The 21,279-nt window shown below is 48.0% G+C and overlaps 3 protein-coding genes across 3 annotated transcripts; 1 reads left to right on the top strand and 2 right to left on the bottom strand.

Moving 5' to 3' along the window:
• Positions 1 to 3,957: 3,957 nt before the first annotated feature.
• Positions 3,958 to 5,006, top strand: LOC113563140 (vegetative cell wall protein gp1-like). Its single transcript, XM_026974357.1, has 2 exons — positions 3,958 to 4,527; positions 4,833 to 5,006. Exons 1-2 carry the CDS (start codon positions 3,958 to 3,960, stop codon positions 5,004 to 5,006), a joined length of 744 nt encoding a protein of 247 aa, XP_026830158.1.
• A 10,904-nt stretch (positions 5,007 to 15,910) lies between these two features.
• On the bottom strand, positions 15,911 to 16,675 carry LOC105279241. The gene has a single exon (XM_011338885.2). It carries the CDS (start codon positions 16,673 to 16,675, stop codon positions 15,911 to 15,913), a length of 765 nt encoding a protein of 254 aa, XP_011337187.2.
• Positions 16,676 to 17,497: 822 nt separating this feature from the next.
• Positions 17,498 to 18,286, bottom strand: LOC113563141 (cytokinesis protein sepA-like). Its single transcript, XM_026974358.1, has one exon. The coding sequence runs from the start codon at positions 18,284 to 18,286 to the stop codon at positions 17,498 to 17,500; it is 789 nt and encodes a 262-aa protein (XP_026830159.1).
• Between the last annotated feature and the right edge of the window lie 2,993 nt (positions 18,287 to 21,279).

Below are 21,279 nucleotides of genomic sequence, written 5' to 3' on the forward strand. Positions count from 1 at the left end.
TTTTTCGTTTTTATTAAAAATTAGAGTAAGAATTTTTTCCTTTTTAATTACAATATTATCAATTTTGACGGCTACATATATTTTTGGTGTGAGTTATTTAAAGGAAAATTTTTTAATCGGAATTTAAAAATCAGCTTAATCATTTCACGCTCTAGCATGAGTACTTGATGCGGTCCTTCGCATCCGCTACAGTGTTGGGGTGCTTACTGGCATGTAGTACTTGATGCGGTCCTGCGCATCTGCTATAGTGCTTGTGAAAAATAGAACGTCTGAGCTGAACGTTCAAATATTTTAAATTAATTATTATAAAATGCCAAAATCCAAACGTGGCGGTGTGAAAAAACGAGCCAGGCAATTACTTCGACAATTTATTATTGAACCGGCAACGTCTTCATGCTTGGGAATAGAATCATATCACGATCCGGAATACGAAGTATATTTTCAAAATAATGTGGATCGGAAAACTATAAAGTGGCCATCACAATTAATTCCGATTACAATCGAAAATCCTTGGATACCCCCATATAATATACCTAAGAGTGATCCACATTGCACTCGATATTTACAAATACGAGCCGAAATTTTACACGTCTACTGGGACGCACCCATACCTGAACATTGGGGAACCAACCAAGAACCAATAATAACAGATTGATCAAAACTCACAGAAAGAAGAAGAATACTTAGGGGATTATCAAATATTTTTACCTTATCAAGTTATCCGTTTTGAGCATGAAATTATTTATAGAAATTTGACTTACGAACCGACTCAGTCGCTCGAAAGCGCTCATACGCTTCAAGCGTGGACCAGAAGAGTGAATATAAGGTTAGTTACTACTTGGGTTATACTACTTGATTTATATTACTTAATTATTTGGTTAGTACTTATTACTTTTATTATTGCCCCTTGTCGTTATTAATTAGATTCAATACATAGTAATAAATAATACCAGCATCATAAAGTCATAGATTTTATTTTATTAATCAACAATTATACATTTATAGTTTTGATTCGGAGATATAACCTTGTCATCATTGTAAGTTGATCCAAGCTCTCTCCATTCCCGGGTAGAGTCGGTGTATGCAGATTAACCCTAAATCAAAAGAGAGCATCGGATGTTAAACCACCGAGGGTTAGGTTAGCACAGAAACCAGGTTAGCAACGTTCTCACTTCCCCGGACGTGACAGCTTATTCCAACAGTCTACAATTATTTACAAGACCTTCACGTGAACGATAATTTCATAATCAATTAGCTTGATGAAAATGAGAGAAAAAAGATTGGTATCAACTAGTTAGTAGCTAAACACGATTTCTATTCTCACAGCTTGAGAATTTCCTTTCTTGTAGGAAAATGGATTCAAATAATTTGCAGTGTATAGTTCGCATCCTTTTTCACTTTTTTCATAATTATAATATGTGGAACATACAAAGGAGAAATAATTTGACGTATATTACACTAAATAGCTGGGAACAAGATTATCTACAATATTTGTTGTAAATGTTATCGCAAGCTTCAAAAACATACATTTACGTATGCACACTATAATTATATTTACTATCTCCTGTTATGTAAAAAGATCTTCCTCAAAACGATCTTTGCGTCGTCAAGAGATCATTCTCCGTGCATTTACGGGAGAAAAGGTTCTGGATAGATAGCGATCACTGCTTTCTTCAACGTGCTTCAACAAAAACCAGAATGGCTCTGCGAAGTTTTATGGGAACGAGTTATTGACAGAAAAACCGAGGGATCGCATTGCGTGCATCGAGGCAGTGTTACTTTTGAATTACGCTACATTCGAGATAACGAAGGAAGGATGCTCGACGATATTCTCTGAAAATTGAGTATTAAAGAGTAATAAAAATGCGAATCACCCGTTATATAATGCGATGCGATATCAGGTCCTGATTAGTGTCGCCCTCGCGAAACAATAATAGCGACATAATCGTGGAATGCGGGGCGAAGCCTTACGTGCGACGATTTCGGAGCGGACCGACACTTTCCGTCGTGACGGAAGCGAGATAAGTAGTATCGAAGCTTTCGAGAGTCAATCAAGTAAAGTTAGTTAAGAGTTCAAGTTTGTTATAATTCGTCAAATATTAGGTTGTTCATTAAGTTCTGTGGTTTTTTTGCCCTAAATTAAAACATAAATCTATTGTACTTACACATTTATTCAATCTAGAATGTATTGTCCATCTTGATCGACCACCTTCTGCCAACGTTTTGGAAGGGGCATAATGCCGCGTTTGTAGAAGTCGCGCGACTTCTGCGCGAAAAGTCCTTCAAGTACGTTTGAATATCGTCTACTGAATTAAAGCGCTACCCGTCGAGATTGTTTTGGAGTGACCGGAACAGATGGTAATCCGACGGCGCAAGGTCTGGGGAGTACGGTGGGTGCTGCATGACTTCCCAGCCAAAGCACTAGAACTTCTTCTTGGTCACCAAAGCAGTGTGTGGTTTGGCGTTGTCGTGGTGGAAGACAACGCCCTTCCTGTTCGCCAATTCCGGCCGCTTCTCCGCCACTGCCTGCTTCAATTTTTCCAACTGAGCGCAATGCTTCTCGGCGTCGATGGTCTGACCGCGCGGAAGCAGCTCGAAGTACAGGACGCCTCGCCAATCCCACCACACACTCAGCATCACTTTCTTCGGATGCAAATCCGCTTTGGCAACCGATTGTGACGACTCACCCGGACCGTACCATGACCGCTTGCGTCGAATGTTGTTATATACCACCCATTTTTCATCTCCCGTGACCACCCGTTTGAGAAAGGCCTCCAGCGAGTTCCATTTCAGCAGGGATTCACAGATCATGACGCGGTCCAAAATGTTCTTTTCGGTGAACTCGTGAGGGACCCAAACATCTGCTTTTTTTCGATATCCCAAGCCGTTTCAATCGCTGCGTAACCGTTGTATGGGCGATGTCGAAGCGCTCCGCGATCTCCTGCGTTGTCAGGTGTCGGTCTGCTTTGATTGCGGCCACGATTTGGTCGTCGTCAGTGGTGGATGGACGACCGGAGCGAGCAGCATCGGAGACGTTCACATCTCCGGAACGAAAGCGCGCAAACCAACGCTGACAAGTGTCAGAGCTTATGGCCGAGTCCCCGTACACGCCACATATCTCACGTTGTGCGTCCGTCGCTTTTACTCCTTTGCGGAAGAAAAATAGCAAAATGTGCCGAAAATGCACCTTGTGATCCTCCATTTTCAATGAATAGCGCGTACACACAACACGTCAAAACACAACAAAGACTCTGGCGAAATGTCAAGCGTTGTCTAACCTGTCACGGAGTATGCGGCAATCCGCGGTTCAGGCGATGCATGCTATCTTTTTCAATGGACAAACACTATCTATCGAGAAAACCGCAGAACTTAATGAACAACCTAATATATCGTTATAGTATAAACGCTTAACGAGTCTTTAGTCCGGAAATATTCGGAGTAATCATAGCGCGAACCATACTCTTTCATACCGGCTATTCCCGAGTGTCCTGCCTCGATCACTCTCACAGCAAACCATCCTTCCCATGTACCATCGTACAGCATCAGAAGTGGGATTCGTGGTCGTGTTAGGTAAAGATACGGTTTCGGTTAACGAGCGCAGCAGTGCGGATTGAAAATTCGCGAGTGTTGCCACGTGGATAGGAAAATCAAAGCAGCGTTCCGTGTCGCGTTCTGATTGGTCGAGGGGTGAATGGTCCGAACGAAAAGACAAACAGAGATGGATCGAAACCGTCTTGAAACGTTAACGTTGGATGAGCTCCGCGAAGACGCTTGAAGATATCGGCTACCTTCTATGGGAGATTCCGGCACACTTATAGATAGTATTGTGGCGACGTGATGCCTGCAGAACGGCAAACATGTTGTGCGCCTACAGAACGGCAACACGCCGCACAGACGCCGCCAGCCGCGCGCCCATAAGCCGCCGCGCGGCTCGCTCCGCAGAACGCCGCTAGGCGCATGCCGCCACTACGCTCTCGCATGCAACAGCGGTTTACTGCGGTATATAAGACCGCGCGGCAAAGCCCAATCATCGCACCCAGCTTTCTCGAGCCCCGAGATGCTGGGCGTAGGAGATCCGACGCTAGTACGGAACGCAAACCTACACGACCTAGACAGCCGATAGTACATCGCAGGCTATCATCCACGGCAGTAGAAGTTCCCACTCCTGACCGTTTTCCTGAAGCTCCGGCCATCGCGGCCATCTCAGTACCTGCGCAGCCAGCGACATCGAAGGTACGACGAGCCTTGACACCAAGAGCACCACCAGCAACACCACGAGTGGCTCAGCTCATTTCGCCAAGGGCACTCAAGAGAAGAAGAGCACCGGCCCGAGTGACAATCCGATCGTCGGCAGCAAGCCACCAGCCCGCTGCCGCTGTCAAACCGTCACCACCATCATCGCCGGTCCCCGGTTTACAGCCGGTCTTCACCGCTGTTTCCGCAGCCGCGCCACCGACGCCGACGTCGCCAGTTCCCGGCTCCCAGCCGGTCTTCTCTCTCTCGGACGAAGAGGAGCCACCTCCCAGGGTCCGCACCGACCTGCTTCCGTAGAGCCTCAAGGAGCTCACACTCTCGCCTCCTAGGCGAACGAGGCCTCCACGGGAGACCCTGTCGCCGTGGGACATACGCGTCCGTAGAAGGACGAGTCCGCGACAGAGGCGAGCTTCCGCCACTCCGCCACCGAGGACTACGTCGGACAAAGAGAACGTCCACCAGGGGACCCAGACGAATATCTCCTGGGTCTCCCTATCAAGCGACGAGTCGTCGTCCCCGGAAAAGGACAAGTGGGGTCCCATGCGGGTTACGCTCACAACGCCCCACATCTCCTATAGAGAGCGCCTGATCCAGGACTAACATTCTTCCCGGATCAGGAACGTGGTAACACCACCGCGCCGCAAGGTGCCACTAAACTTCCACAAACACCAGCGCCGCCATCGGCGCAGCCTCCTATAAAGAGAGGCAGCACGACAGCGAGCGACGGCAGTCAGCAGCAGCCGTGCTCCTGACAACTCTGGCTCAGCCCCTCCCCGAGAAACACGTCGCAGTTCGTCGCTATAATAGATTTCGCTTCACCTTTAACCATTGTATTTACTCCAAATAATATAATAAAGAATAAGTTATTATATTCCTCTCCTCATCTTCTCTCCGAGATCCGTCCAAGTACCCACAAGTATTATGACGCATTTGGAGAGGCGCGGCTTAGCAGAACTTGCGGGCGAGCCGTCGTCCCCGATGATAATTCCTGGAGCGGGATCAGCCGCAGCAATCCCGGCTCCGGCTACGAATCTGGAGGCTACGACGGACGTGTTCCAGAGGATGATGGCTGTAATGGAAGGCCTGATACGGCAGCAGCAGGCAGCGCAGCAAATGCAGCAGCAATAACAATTTGGTCAGATCGTTCGACTGTTGGATGATCGAAGAGATGAGGCTTCGGTGCGGTTGCCACGTCAGCAACTTGATCCGGCCGTCGCAGGAGAGAACGGCTCTTCATCGAGTTCATCCAATGGCGGAAACACACTGAGACTCGCTGAGAATTTCGGGACAGGTAACGTAGTTACTCTGTTAGCTCACCAGATCCCCGAATTTGCGGGCATAGATGAAGAAAATTTGCAGCTATGGGTGCAACGTGTCGAAAAGGTGGCTCAGATACATAGAACGTCGGATGCAGTTACGTTGTTGGCAGTATCGAGTAAGCTGACTAAGTCAGCGAAAAGGTGGTATGATCTCCAGGACGGGTCAGCAATTGAGTCATGGGTCAACCTACGGAACGAAATCATAAAGATGTTCGACAGGAAAATATCATTCACGGTAGCGATGCAGCGTGTGGAGGCCAGAAAATGGAAAACGTTTAAAGAATCGTTTGCCCAGTATGCTCTGGATAAACTGGCGTTGATGAATCCTCTTAAGATTCCGAAGGAGGATCAGATCAACTTACTTATTGAAGGTATCGCTAACCATTCTATTAGAGCCGCAGCCCTTTCAGCCGGACCGGAGACGGTGGAGCAGTTCATGGAGAGGATGCGGTGAATAACTGAGGGCATCGGCATCGAACCTGAAAAGAAAACTTCGTCCGGTAACAAGGGAGACAAGCTCGAACCATCGCCTTGTAAGAACTGTGGACAGAAGGGTCATGCGATGAAGGACTGCACCAGCGAGGAATATATATGTTTTTACTGCAAGGAGAAAGGCCATATGATATCAAACTGTCCGAAACTGGCGGGGAAAAAACGACCTTCCACCTCGAAGTAGCCTTCTGTGGCGACAGTGCAGCTCGAAGCGGCCGACAGCATGCCGAACAATAACGATAAGTTAGAAATTTTCGAGCCGTTAATAAAAGTAACGTCCATGGATAATTTTAATTGTGATTGGTCGGCGCTCATAGATACGGGTAGTCCCGTTTCATTTATAAAAATTAGTACTTTGGAAAAGGCGAGTAATTGGAGTCCGTCAATGATTAAAGCGATTGAAAAAAAGTTTAAAACTTTGAGTAAAGACATGGTTGAGATCGCGGGTTTGGTTCAAGTTAGTATCACTCTTAATGTCATGCCGGATCGTGTATTTGATGTTTGCTTCCACGTTTTATCTAGCGAGTCGTTTGAAAATGATTGTCTGATCGGGCGTGATTTTCTCGAGAAACAAAACTTTACGTTGATTTATCGTCCCATTAAGAAAGATGAGATGGCGGAAGTAGATCTAATCGCTAACGAAATTTTACAGATAGATCTATGTGAGGAAAGACCGAGTCGGATGGACGAGATTGAGCAGATAGAAATTGATTTTGGCCCTGGAACTAAAGAGCGTCTGAAGGATCTGTTTATGGATGTTGAGAATCAAGAGGTGCCTTTGGTCGACGATGATTATCTGGTTCAAGAGACACTCAAAGATCCCTCGGTGTATGCATATGCTCCGCATCGTTTCGCTTTTGAAGAAAGGAAACAGATTACTAAAATTATAGATGATTTGCTAAAACGCGGAATTATACAGCCCAATACATCGCCGTATTGTGCGCGAATTGTCCTTGTTCGCAAGAAAAACGGTTCGCTTCGTCTCTTTGTTGATCTTCGTCCGTTGAATCTTAGAGTTTCAAAACAAAAATTTCCGTTCCCTCATATCGAGGATTGCTTAGCAGAATTAGAAGGTACGCGTTTGCTATTTGGATATTCCGAGTCACCGGCAGAATTCCAAAAGAGATTACTAAAGATACCTTCAGCGACTCATTAGAGAAAGGAAGATTATCGTCTATGTTGACGATATTTGTATCGCATCCAATTCTGTCGACTCTAATTTAGAAACGTTACGTAGTGTATTGTTGATTTTAAAGAAACACGGTTTTAAATTGAACTTGCGAGAATGTCAGTTCCTGAGACGGAGTATTGAATACTTAGGCTATATTGTATCGCACGGAAAGATTACTCTTAGTTTATGACACACAATGGCGATTAGTAATTTTGGGTGTTCTTCCGAATGAGACACCCCACCGATTGCGATGCCCTTTTGCAGGTAGCCTCACGAGGTCATGTAAAGTTCAATTCCAAAGTTCTATCTTCGGTTTTTGAATAGTTTCAAAGATATAAACAATAATAAAACTAAAAAAAATAATAATCGACAAAAGAAAATTCTGCCCGACTGACCCTGTCCGTAATATATATTATCAAGGTTATGTCTCTAAATAACATTTAAAAGATCCCAACCCTTACTCTGTTAGTTATTAACAAAAATTTCACAAATGAAATAAAAGGCATTGAAAAAATCAAAAGTGGCATGGTATAATAAATAAAATTATGGTAAATATATTGTCACCTCCGGGGAAGTGAGAACGTTGCTAACCCGGTTTCTGAGCTAACCTAGCCCTCGGTAGTTTAACATCAGATGCTCTATTTTGATTTAGGGTCATCTGCATACACCGACTTTACCTGGGAATGGAGAGAGCTTGGATCAACTTACAATGATGACAAGGTTATCTTTCCGAATCAAAACTATGAATGTATAATTGTTAATTAATAAAATATAATCTATGACTCTATGATGCTGGTATTATTTATTACTATGTATTAAATCTAATTAATAATGACAAAAGAAAACAATAAAGGTAGTAGGTGTTAACCAAAAATTAAGTAGTATAATTCAAGTAATATAACTCAAGTAGAATAACTCAAGTAGTAACTAACCTTATATTCACTCTTCTGGTCCACGCTTGAAGCGGTTGAACGCTTTCAAGCGACTGAGTCAATTCGTAAGTCAAATTTCCATAAATACATTAACGAATAAAATTGAAAGTGAATAAAATTAAAAAAGTTAAAATAAAATTATGATTATTGCATGAATTATAATTTTATTCCTCTGTAGTTGTTTCCAATTCTTCTGGAATTTCGTGTGTCATAGTAGTATTGTTAATATTATCAAACGCTTGATATAATAACTTATAAGTAAAATAATAGTAATATGAGTCAATGACAAAGTGTACCACAGGCGGATAAACGCCAATTGGTATAGGTAATAAAAAGAATGAATTAAGTAGCTTAAGTCAATGAAAGGTTGTACCGTAAGCGAATTAAATGCTTAATGGTATAATTATAAGTAATGTAAATAGTATAAGAATAAAATAGCATAAATAGATAAGCAGTATGAATAAAAGAGTCGTACTGCAAGCGGATTAACGCCTAGCAGTAATAGTATAAGTCTGAAAGAGTTGTATTACAAGCGAATAAACGCCAAGTAGAATAACTGTAAGTAGTAGTATAGATTAAATAGTTTAAGTTAAAATGTAGTTGTACCACTGACGAATTTACGCGTAGTAGTATAACTTATAAGTAGTAATAAATGAATCGTACCACAAGCGGATTAACGCTAATAGTACAGCTGTAAGTAGTATAAGTAGTATGAAAATAAAAGAAGTCGTACCACAAGCGGATAAACGCTAAGTAGTATAGGTATATATAGTATAAATCTCTTAACGAATATTTTAAAGAACATGTGAATGAATAATTAAGTACTAAAAGCTTGACAATGCCGTATAAGCGACTTAGACGCTATACAAGCGATTAAATTAAGGTAGGAAAGTACAAAGATTACAAAATTATAAATCAAAACGATGAATTAATAAGTAAGTCTGTCACTGAACGTTGACATAATATAATTGTGCTACACTAGGGTTGAATACAAATGTTGTATGAATATAAAATAAAGTCGTATAAATTGTCTGACAATAATTAAGAGTAGTGGGTATATAATAAAAAATCAAACTTAGTACAAATCTACTCACAAGTGTTCGGAGGAATCTGGACCCTCAGGCCAGGTAGCACTTAATAAACAGCGGCAAAAGATTAAAGTCAAAATAACGAAACCTCACTGACTCTAAATTATGGTGACGCCTTATCGCTTATAATTAAGTCGCTTACTTAACGCTATAAAGCGAATTGAAAAGTCACAAGTAATAAGTGACTGACAAGTAAAAAGTAACTGAGTTAGGTTGACGCTTTATTAGCGACTTAACGCTACAAAGCGAATCAAGCAGTAAGAGTGTTCAAGAAGTGAGTCCAAAAAGAAGTGACGAAGTAGAAGTGATGCTCTCTTGCTGCTGCACCAAGTCTTATAATAAAATTTTAGGGCTGAGTCCCTGTCGCTCGAGAAGGGGTTACAAAAAGTGGGGACCATATAATTAAATGCAAAGTTACCATAGTAGGGAGGCTACGCCTTGAGCGGTGATTGGTTCCCCGCTCTTAAAATTATTAATGGTGGGATTGAGACCTTGAAAAGTCTGGTGGGGACAATGTGCTCAGTGCTTTGGTTAGATAAAGTTATTTTTCTTTCAATGCTCAACATAAAATTCTCAGTAAGAATTTATCGCATGAGCTGTTGGGAATTTCTCCGTACTGAATAATCAAAGTATCCGGTATGACTTTCAGTCAACTTAAATTCAACGATTAAATTTATCGAAGAGACTGTTATGTCTTTTGATTAAGACAGTGGACACCGATTATTATTTTAAGCTGGTGTCAATAAGTCGCCGACTCAATAATTTAATATATCATGGTTCGCGTCACGTTAATTATTTTTTTTTATTTTAAATTTTAATATTTAAAAATCTTTAAACAACCCAATAAAAATAATATGTCTATTTTAAACAACGAAAATTGCATAATTAATATTGAAAATATGAGAAAATATAAAGTATTAGTAACAGGAGCACGTAACAAGTAAAGAAGTAAAACCTAAAATGGTAGTAGTACGAATCAACCAATAGTAATTACCGATATTAAGTTATAAATGACATTTCCTGTTAATAAAATAATCCTTAATTAACACTTAGTCCACTGTAGTATTATTCAATCTTTAAACGAAATATTAAAATTATTAATTTAACCTAAATTTCTATAACCTTATGCATTAATTATTTATAAGGTCTCTTGTACCTCTGGATAATAATTTAATGCATTCAGTTAATTAATTTTAAAGTATCCCTGTGTATTATACCTTAAAGCACTATTATAACGTTTCCTATTAATAATTATTCATATACCTTAACCTATTGATTAGATGTTATATAAATGCTAGTCATTATAATACCTTCCACTAAATAAAATAATGAATTAATAATTCCATAATGATCTAATACAAGTAATATTAAAGTAATTAATAGCATTGCAATTTAATGCATTATAAATGTTTCTTACTTCACAAATTAGCAACTTGATGTTACAAAGCATATGGAGTCCCCTAATCGCTTTAAAGTGTTCAAAACGTTACGAATTGTTCAAAACATTACGAAGCATTCAAAACGTTACAAAGCGTACGAAATGTTTTAAACGCTACAATCCATATGAAATAACTAAATGCTTAAATTTACAATTTAACGCATTATTATAATAATCATTCATATATTTTACCTGATTAACTAAATGTTATATGAATATTAATTATGGTATATTTAAATAATTACTCTTATTAAATGAATAATGAACTATAATGCAACAGCGAGCTAATAACTAAGAGTATAATAACTAAATGCTTATATTAAATAATTTATACGTTTTTCGCAATTAGTTTTTCGTTATTTTTGATTAATTATTTATTAATTAGTTGATCTTGACCTTATTTGTTTAAATCTATATAACTTTTAAACTACTGATAATTTATTAAAACCTTTTAGGCTAAACGTATTAAATAATTATGCTAATTTGTTTAATGAATAGTGACTTTTCCATTTTTGCAATATCTCGTAAACTACTAATGCTAGAATAAAAATTTTTGCACAGGTACCATCAGACTGGCGAAAAATGGTGCTCAACGAAAGTTGTTGGTCATTTCTAAACTAATGGGTTTTTGTCAAATTTGATGCTACCGTTGAGTTCCTCTTATCACTCAATGAAACCCTATATAGTTATAAAAAATTATTTCTCAACGGTTAAGATTTTCATTGCTTACAAGGGAACCTCGCGAACTCGAAAATTCTGATTTTGATGAAACTTTATGTACATGTAGGGGGGTTAATAGATGAATTTAGAAATTTTCCGTTGCCGTCCAAAAACGGCTTTAACGGGTGAAACCACTCTTTATATGTAAGGCGGCTTTTTGCTTTTCTCGATATATCTCGAAAACAATTCGACATATCGAAAAATGATTTATACAAAACTTTCATAGTACAACCGCCTCTATTTTCGCCACATTACTAACATTTTTTAAAAATTTCTTTTCAAAAATTTTTTAAATTATTATTTTTTAAAAATTTTAGTAATGTGGGTAAATAGAGGCGTTTGTACTATGAAAGTTTTATAAAAATCATTTTTCGATATGTCGAACTGTTTTCGAGATATATCGAGAAAAGCAAAAAGCCGCCTTATATATGAAGAGTGGTTTCACCCCTTAAAACCGTTTTTGGGCCGCAACGGAAAATTTCTAAATTCATTTTTAACCCCCATACATGTACATAAAGTTTCATCAAAATCAGAATTTTCGAGTTCGCGAGGTTCCCTTGTTAGTTAACAAATAAAAATTTCGACAAATTTAAAATTAAAAATTCCTACGGTTCCTTGATATGATCCATGGACCATTATAATATACTTTTTATTCATCTAACCTTATTCCTTCAATTGTTATAAACAAGGACTTATGGTGTTTTCATAACAAATGCCCTCAAATGTTCTATGCATTTTTGTTATACTCGCAAATGACTATATAATCGTATAATTAAATATATCATAAATATAATTGTTATTACAAAATTCATTTGTTTATGATGAAATTTTAATATATTCAAAAAATTTTAAATGTTCCTATATCTAATTGATCTCCTTAATGCAATGGTGTGCGTAAAATATATTGTTATAGGACACCTTTAATTATTTATGTATATATAGTATGTCTAATAGCTAACGTTATGAAATATCCGAAAATTGTTGTAATTAATGTATCATAACGCGCTACAATGGCTTTTTAGTGATTTTCCAATTTTTATGCATGTTTTTATGTTTTTTTCATTTTTTCATATATATATATATAAATCTATCGGTACATCTACCGATTAGCGTATCCACCTCCTATCACCTTGTCCTTGACATATATTATAGAGGTCACCTCTCTGAGTAACATTGTGCAAGTTTTTTAACCATCGGTCGTTGTTTAATAAAAAGTTATTAACAAAAAGAAGTTTAATGATTTTGCACGAATATTCAGTTGTCTACGCGAACCAAGAACATAATATTGACATATATTGCAAAGGTCACCTTCCTGAATAACCCGCACTAGGTTTTAGTCGTCGATCGTTGTTTATGAAAAAGTTATTAACAAAGTTATTAACAAATGAAATTTTGCAAATATAGTAGTTATTTTGAATATTGAAAGATATAAACGACGAATATGTATATGAACAAAGGAAGGAAAGTCATTTAAAGCAGTGAATCGTTAATATATAGAATAGCTTCTTTTAATATAAGTATAAAGTATTCTTCACTTTAACCAAAAGCATAAACAGTTAAATACAAAGTATTCTCTGCTTTAACCTAACCTAACCTAATCTACCCTTTTTTTAGAAGGGGGAACCTCATGGGCCCCGCGCGCCCCTTGGGTGGGGCACGGGGGGAGTGTGAGACTCTTACTTACTAAACCTACCTCCATCTGCCATCCCTGGAGGTTTGTTTGGGGAGGACAAGAACCACGAGAGATTCTTCCGTCCTCTCCCCGCCAAGTATATGGTCCTGCGCGCGCAGCCGCGCGTTGCCCACGTGGGCGGACCCATCCCACCCCACAAGGCGTGGCAGGCCACCGCCTCATGGGGACCCCCTCGTCATAGAAGGGGCTTTGTAGGGCAGGGGCCGATTACCCAAATCAGCCCCCGTCCTCCCAGCCCTAACGTCCCGTGTGGGGGTCACAATGTCCAAGGACCTTGCGACGGTGGTGGCCCGGGCAAATGCCCCGACGGCCAACCACCAGAGTGCCCGGGCAACTACCATGCCGACACTCAGCCCCTACCCAGGACCCGCCGCGTGCGCCTCAGTGGCCGCCCACTGAGGCGCCAGATCGGGCGGGTGAACTCCGCGTCCGGGCAAATGCCCCGCCGACACGGCGTGGGAGTGGTCCGCGTACCCCGCAGACACGCCCCCCAGGGTGCTTAGAAAAAGGCACCCTGTCACCCACCCGATTCTCCCCCCCCAAAAAAGCCGCCGACACATCATAAGGCTGTGCCGACCCCGCTACCTAACTCGGGAAAGGGCCACTTGTAGCGTGGCCCTGCCCCCCTCCTCCGCTCGCTGCCGTCTCGTTTCCGTGAGGGGGGTGGTGGGGTCACACTTCACCCCCCCGGCGAGGTCATCTGGGCGGCCTTTGCTCGGCGACGCCCCTCGGCCCCCTTCCACCCCTTCACAGGGCGGGATCGGTTGCCTGCCGCATCCGCTCTGCCTCCTCCTTCTGTGAGAGCACTTCCTCGCAGAAGGAGGAGAAAGCCTTTCAGGACCTCTCGCTCCCGACGATCTCGCCTACAACCGCCGGGAGGGAGAGGTCCCCACCAATCTCGTTGACCAGGACACAGCGCTTCTCCGTCCACGCGGGGCACTTCTCCAACGTGTGTTGCGCCGTATCCTGGTCCGCGCCGCAATGATGGCAGCGTGGTCCGCGCTCGCGCCCTATACGGCTCAGGTACTCTCTGAAGCAACCATGTCCGGAGAGCACCTCAGCCATGCGGAACGTCACTCCGCCCTGATCCCTGTCCAGCTACTCGGCCAGACAGGGATGAACGGCCTCGGCAACCCGCCGACCCGACGGGATTGTCGGGTCTAACAGTTGGCGCCGCCACTCGAGCCTCGCCTGTTGCCTCGCCTGTCGTCCGAGGACCTCCTTGGCCTTGGCCGTTAATTTGGCACCCCTCCCCCGCGCCTGCAGCGCCCGCTCGTACGCGTTTGTGTACGCGGGCGCCAGCAGGGTGATTGGAGGAAGGGGGTGCTGGCCATGACCGTCGCCGCCCTATGGGAGACGGTCCGGTACGTGTGGGCGACGCGGGCGGCCACCCTTCTTTCGAAGTGCCGGACGGCTTGTGCCGCCCGGCGGGTGACCGCCAAATCGTCCGCCCACACCGGTGCCCCATACAGGGCCACCGACCGGACCGCTCCCACATATAGGCGGCGGCCTTCTCGTTGGGGCCCCCAGGTTGGGCATCACACGCCTGACCGCCATGGCCAGACGCTCCAACCGGGGGGCCAACCCCACGAAGTGGTCCTCGAACGACCAGCGGCCGTCCAGTGTGAGGCCCAAGTATTTGATACTGGGTCCCACCGGGACTGGGACGTTCCCTACCATTATCTGGGCTGGAGGCGGTGCACCGCGGAGGCCGTCATTTTTCATGACGGCCTCCGACTTGTGCGGTGAGACCTCCAGACCCAGGGCGCGAATGGCGCGAACCACGCATGCCACCGCCCAGTTCGCCGTGCGCACGGCTTCTCCCCATGCTGGGCCCCCGGCCACCACCAATGTGTCATCAGCGTAACACACCAGGTGGCAGCCCGGGAGCAAGGCAGCCCACAGGACTTTGTCGAACGCGAGGTTCCATAATAGGGGTCCCAACACTGATCCCTGTGGAACCCTGCGCGTCAACCGCCTTCCGCGTAAACTCACCGTACCGGCCGGTGTACTCCATACATCTGTCCCGGAAATAGTCCAGGACAATGTCCACCAGGTAGGCAGGAAGGCGATGATGGCGCATCGCCTCCACCACGGTTTTCCAGGGGAGGGAGTTGAAAGCATTGCTAATATCAATGCTTACAGCAACAGCAACTCCCTCCCCGTCCGCGGTTACAGCCTCCGTAAGGGACCGGACGCGCTTAATCGCGTCCACGGTCGAACGGCCCTCACGGAAGCCGTACTGCCCGTCACTAAGTCCCAGACCATTCCGGGACAGATGCTGGACGATGCGGGAAGCCATCACCACTCGCTCAAACATTTTTCCCGCCTCGTCCAGCAGACACACCGGCCGGTACGCGGAAGGCTCGTCCGCGGGCTTGCCTTTCCCCTTGGAGATGAGGGCCAGTCTGGCCCTCTTCCAGGATGGGGGGAACCTACCCGTTCTGAAGCAGCTGGTAAACAGCTGCCTCATGTGCGGGGACAGGACCTCAAGGGCCTAGTCCCATGCCTTGCCGGGGATATCATCGGGGCCCGGGGCCTTGTCGCCCTTTAGCCCCTTCTGTACCCCGGCCATCTCTTCCAGAGTGACCTCCGGGACCTCTTTGGCCTCGTTCTTGCGAGGCCGGTCCTCGGTGAGGGGGGAAATGCCCTCTCCCGTTAAGAAGAGGGCGTCAATGACAGTCTCCCTCACCTGCGGAGGTAGGAACTCCGTGATTGAAGGCGCCCAAGGGCGGAGCTTGCCCATGACAAGCTTGTAAGGGAGCCCCCACGAGTCCCTATCGATACTCCGGAGGAGTTCGTCTTAGGCCCTGTCCTTGGCCCGGCTGATCGCTAGCTTTAGGGAGTACTTCGCTTTCCGGTACTCCCCATAGGCGTTGTCGATCCTCGCGGCAATCCCTGACTGGCGGGCGCGCAGAAAGCGCCGTCTAGCACGGACGGAGGAGCGCCGCAATTCGGCGATCTCCTCCGACCACCAGTAAGCGGCCCGCCGGCCAGGAGGCCTCCCGACCCGGGGCATCGACGCGTCACATGCGTCCATAACTATGCCCTGGAGCCAGGAGGCCTCTTCCTCCACATCATTGGCCGGACTTCTGTCCGGCCACGTCGCCGCGAGGAGACTAGCGATCAGCGTGTCCCCGCACATTTCCTTCACCTTCCATCGCCGTGGTCGGCCGCCTTTGACTGAGCGGCGAGGGGGTGGGTTCGTCCCTAAGGGCGGAGCCAGGGCCATGAAGATGTAGACGTGGTCCGAAAATGTCTCCAGGCCCGACTCTACCCTCCACCCCGACACTCTGCGTACAGCAGCAGGATTGGCCAGAGTCAAGTCAACTATTGACCCTCCCTGCCACCGCACGCAGGTGCTCTCTGAGCCTGTGTTAAGGACACACAGGCCCAGGGTCGGCTCCCAATCGACGAGGGCCTCGTCCTTGGCGTCCGACCGCGGGAAACCCCACACGCAAGGCTTTGCGTTGAAGTCCTCCGCTATCAGGACTGGGCGGGGGAGAAGGCGTCTACTGACGCATTCCCCCACCCGTGCCAAGAATTCTTCGAATTCGGCGAGGCCCATTGCCGGAGACGCGTAGCAGCCGACCACCGCGACGTCTACCCACACTACCGCTACGAACCCCCCTCAGACTCGAGCAGAGTCATGGGAGGGGAGCCCGTGGCGGGACACCACGTAATCGCAACGGAGCCACGTCCGTCGGCGACCCAATGTGGGTGGCCGGCGGGCACGCGATGTGGCTCCGCCGCGATTCCCAACGCAAAACTACGCTCCGCCAGGCTTTGGACGTATAAGTCCTGGGCCGGCGGGCGTGGTTTAGGTTGGTCTGGAGGAGGCGTAGGGCCATTATGAGTCGGCCATTACGACCTCCTCCAGGTCAACCTTTTCGGTGGACGTTGCTCGCCCCGGTTCCCACTCCCTCGGCGGGGAGAGGGGGCGAACCGTCCTCCCCCGTCTCTTTTCCGTGGGCGTTGCTGCCGGGGGGCCAACCCCCCAACAGGCTCTATCGCTCCTCCTACTGACCCCGGATCCGCACGGGGTCGTCTGGGGGGCGGCGCTCCTTCTGCGCCTCGCCCAGCTCCTCCACCTGACTCGAGGGGGGTTTGGGCTGCGTGGAGGGTGTGACGGGGTCGTTTGATGTCCCCGACCCGCCCGCCGCTGCCCTTCCCCGCTTCTTCTTGCGCCCGGTGTTATTGCGGGCGCAGGCCGCCCCTCCTAGGCGATGCCCGGCGGGCCTCCCAAGTCCGTACAAAGTGAGTAACGGGGGGTCTCAGCGAGGCAGTCCCTGGCGCGGTAACCGGTGCCACCACACCGGTAGCACCGGTCTCCGCAGTTCTCCTGATTGGGGCAACGTTGCTGTACGTGTCCCGCCTCCAGGTATTTATATCACTGGAGGGGGCGTGGCTCCAGCAGCACCACCCCCCCCCTCGTCCATCCAATTTGGATCCGGGCCTGCCTCGCGACCTTGAGAGCCGCGGCGGCAAGACACCGGACCCACACTCGGCCCAGGCCGTCTGGGGCCTCCTTTATGGGGCCCGTCTCCACCGCAGTGGGACTGCAGCCCCCCACAGTGACGATGGCCGCCGCTACCTCGCCAGCCGAGATGGAGTCCTCCAGACCCCGAACCATCAACTCGGCCTTCTTGGTGGGGCGGGCCACCGACCACTGTCCCCTGGTGAGGACCCCCCGGATGCCCTCCACCAGCTTGTCCGCCTTGGCGTGGGCATCTGGTCCGGGCACCTCGAGTATGCGGGCCCCGGTGAGGGCCCGTTTCACCCGCACATGGGGGATCCCAAGATCCTCCAGTTTGATGGCCGCCTGTAAGGCGGCCATCGCTGCCGCGTATCCCACCTCCGGGCCATTCAGTGTAATAGCAGTGGAGGAGAGCGGCTTGCGTACCCGGGTTTTCTTGGGGGCAGGGGGTAGCTTTGCTCCCCCTCCTTTCGCCTTCGATCCCTGAGGGGGCATCCCTCCTCGTTTCGCCGTCGGCGGGGGCGGTGCCGTGGGGCGGATTGCCTTTTTGGCCGCCGGGCCGCCTTGCGCTCCACCACCTGCGCCCACACCTCGCCCTGTGTGACCGAGGGGGCGGAGGTAGGGCGGGCGCAACTTCTGCTGGACGGGTGGGGGTTGAGGGCGGGGTGCCGGTTGGTTGGGGGCTACCTCCCGCCCCTCCATGCTCCACCCCTTACCTTTCCCGCCCTTCTTCTTGGCCGCCCCCGTTTTTTTGACGGGGGCAGGCCCTGCCATTCTGTCCCGACCGGTCGGCTTCGGCGGGGGTGGGGATGTCTTTTTGCTCTCTCCCCTCCCGCCGGGGTCACTCGCCGGACGGGGGGCAACCGCGCCAAGTCGGCGGTCGAGGATGGCCTCGACGCGAGCAACTATTCGCTCCTCAAGGCCACTCATGGTCGCCGCCTCCTCCTTTCTCCGCCTTGGGGGGGGTCTATCCTCCCCCGAGGCTGCAACTTCGGGGATTTGGGGCTAGTCCCCCCCTCACGACGCTGGCGGCGAGGCAGGGAATGCGGGAGGTAGGTCCCGCGCCGCCTGCCCCGTTCCGCCCACCATACTCGTCGGCGTGGGGGGAGGGTTTGCTCCTTCCCCGATGCCGATGTCCCTGAGGGCCCCGCGTAACTCCCGTACTTGGGCCCGCAGGAACTCCACCTCTTGGCGGAGGATGTTCGTCTCCTCCGCCCCCCATCTGCAGAACGCTGCATCATGAGGGAGAGGGCGGCCCGCACCTCTATCGACGCCTCCTGAAGGGCCTTTATATAAGTGCCCTTCAGGTTACCTGACGTCCGGGCCACCCCCTCCACCACCGTTATCCGTTCGAGGATGAAGGCGGCCAAATCCACGGATGGATTATTGGCCAGCTCTCGCATCCTTGATTCGGTGGCTCGGCCGGTGTTGATGGCCACGCCCCGCTGTAATGCACCAGCGCGAAAGGAGTCAGTAAACTCCCATCCACGCTGCCTCTCGTGCTCCTCCCCCGCCGCGGCCCGGAGCCTTTTCTTGCGGGCGTAATCCCCAGTTGTCGTGGGGCGCCCGCGCTTCTTGCTCAGGGTGCTCGCGGAGGAGGCGATGGACTCAGTGTCATTGAGGTCCATCACCTCCCCCGGCCCCGCCAATGAGCAGAGTGACCGAGCTGGCGAGGTCGCCCTGCTTATGCCGCTCATGGGGGTCGCTAGTCCCGATCCCCCGGCCTCCGCGCTGTGCGACTCCGCCCCTTGTGCGTGGACAATGGGGGACAAACGTGTCACCCTCGTCGTGCACGACCTGAGCCTCGCGTCCAGCGCGGTCGCCCTCCTCCTCTCCTGGGAGGACATGTTCGGGGTCGAAGGGGCGGGAACAGTTTCCGCAACCCCACCCTCCCGATCCTTGTTTTCCTCCTCCGTCCTCTTCCCTTTTTTAAATTCAGCCATTTCTTTTTGAATCCCACCACCTTGCACGGCTCCTGTCCACCAGGGTATACCCCCACCCCTGCAAGCAGGGGAGCCCAAGTTCCACTGGGGAGTGAGCGGATGTCACGGGCCGGGGAATTATCATCCTGGCACAGGACTCCAGTCCCTTACTCACCACTGGGCCAGGAGAACTCCCAGCCCAGGGCTTTCGGGGGTCCCGGGCCTCCGACAACCCGGGCACTGTGCAAGGTGCCGCCACGCGGGGGGCCCCACGGACGGTACGGGTCAGCGTCGCTACAACTCGACGCGACCTTTCCCGCCGAGGGCGCCAGCATACTGTGTTAGATTGGGTCGAGAGTACGGTTTTCCTCACAAGGAGGGGGGTTATAGTCCCGTACCCCCGATCCCTTCCCCCTCGGGCCCCGCCATGGAATATGTCCGAGCAGCCCCGCTCCTCATCCCTCAGGCTCCCCCCACTCAGTCGCCTCGGACCACGTCCAAGGGTGCAGCAACTGAGTGAGGGGGGTCCACACGGCCCCGTCTCCGTACCACGTACGGTCGTGAGCCGCGTGGACAATTCCGCTCCCGTCGTATGCCGGAGCACCGGCGTGCAATGACGGGTGCGGGTGTCTTCCACCCCGGCCGAGACGGCATCCCTGCCTGACCGGGGTGTGAGACAACCCCCCACGTCCCCACAGTGCACGGAGGGAGGATAGAAATCCTCCTCTAGCGGTGCCATGCCACCGGGCGTTTGAAGTCAGGGTCGCCGCATCCTCTACCGACCATTGGGACGGAAAAAGATCCCTATCGGAGTCGTCGGGCTCCGTGCCCCCTCCGGAGGCTGTACGCACTTGGATCCTATCCCTCGCCCCAGGGCCTCCCGAAGGTCCGAGAACCAACGGTACCGCCGCCAGAAGTCATTGAGACAGGGAGCCCTCCCACCACATCAAGGTGGCGCATACGGAGAAATACAAAAACTAACCTAACCAGGTTCTACTTTCCGAAACTGGAGCCCGGGACACATACGCTCGTTTTCAGTCCTCTCCGCGGGAGGGCGGGGATGGAGGGGCTTTGCCCCTCCCCCCGCCTAGCTTAGATTAGGTTAGGTTAGGCAGCTAAAAATTCGTGCAATATTATTAAACTGTTTTTGTTAATAACTTTTTATCAATAAACGAGCAGCGGCTAAAATCTTCTGCAGATTATCGGAAGAATAATCTGTATAATATATATCAAGATCAAGTCCTCACTTCGCGTAGATAGCTGAAAATTTTTGCAAAATTATTAAACTTCTTTTGTTAATAACTTTTTAAAATACAATGATAAAACCTTTTGGAAGTTATTTAGGACGATGTCCTCAATACCATCTGAAACGAAAAATAATCGTAGCTAGGTTCCTTATAAGAAATATTTACCGTTTTCTTTTGTCGATTATTATTTTCAGATTTATTATTGTTTATATCTTTGAAGCTATTCAAATCCGAAGATAGGACTTTGGAATTGAACTTTATATGACCTCGTGAGACTACCTGCAAAAAGGCATCGCAATCGGTGGGGTGTCTCATTCGGAAGTACAGCCGTAATTTTCCGCGACCTAAGAATGTGCATGACGTCCAACGTTTTCTGGGCCTAACTAGTTTCGTAAATTTGTTGAAGATTATGTATAGATAGATATAAAGAATAGAACAAATAGAAAAAGGCAATGCATAGAGAACATTATAATTATTATAAAGCCATTTTACACGCGATGTATATCAGATGTAATTCAGAACAGAA

Source organism: Ooceraea biroi, chromosome 12 (genome assembly GCF_003672135.1).
Source record: "Ooceraea biroi isolate clonal line C1 chromosome 12, Obir_v5.4, whole genome shotgun sequence".
In the NCBI taxonomy this organism is placed as follows: Eukaryota; Metazoa; Arthropoda; class Insecta; order Hymenoptera; family Formicidae; genus Ooceraea; species Ooceraea biroi.

Coding starts and splice junctions, on each gene's coding strand:
- LOC113563140 (XM_026974357.1), top strand. CDS start 3,958: ATGCCGCCACTACGCTCTCGCATGCAACAGCGGTTTACTGCGGTATAT. Junction 4,528..4,832: donor AAGAGGAGCCACCTCCCAGG/GTCCGCACCGAC, acceptor CATCTCCTATAG/AGAGCGCCTGATCCAGGACT.
- LOC105279241 (XM_011338885.2), bottom strand. CDS start 16,675: ATGGGCCTCGCCGAATTCGAAGAATTCTTGGCACGGGTGGGGGAATGC.
- LOC113563141 (XM_026974358.1), bottom strand. CDS start 18,286: ATGGAGGGGCGGGAGGTAGCCCCCAACCAACCGGCACCCCGCCCTCAA.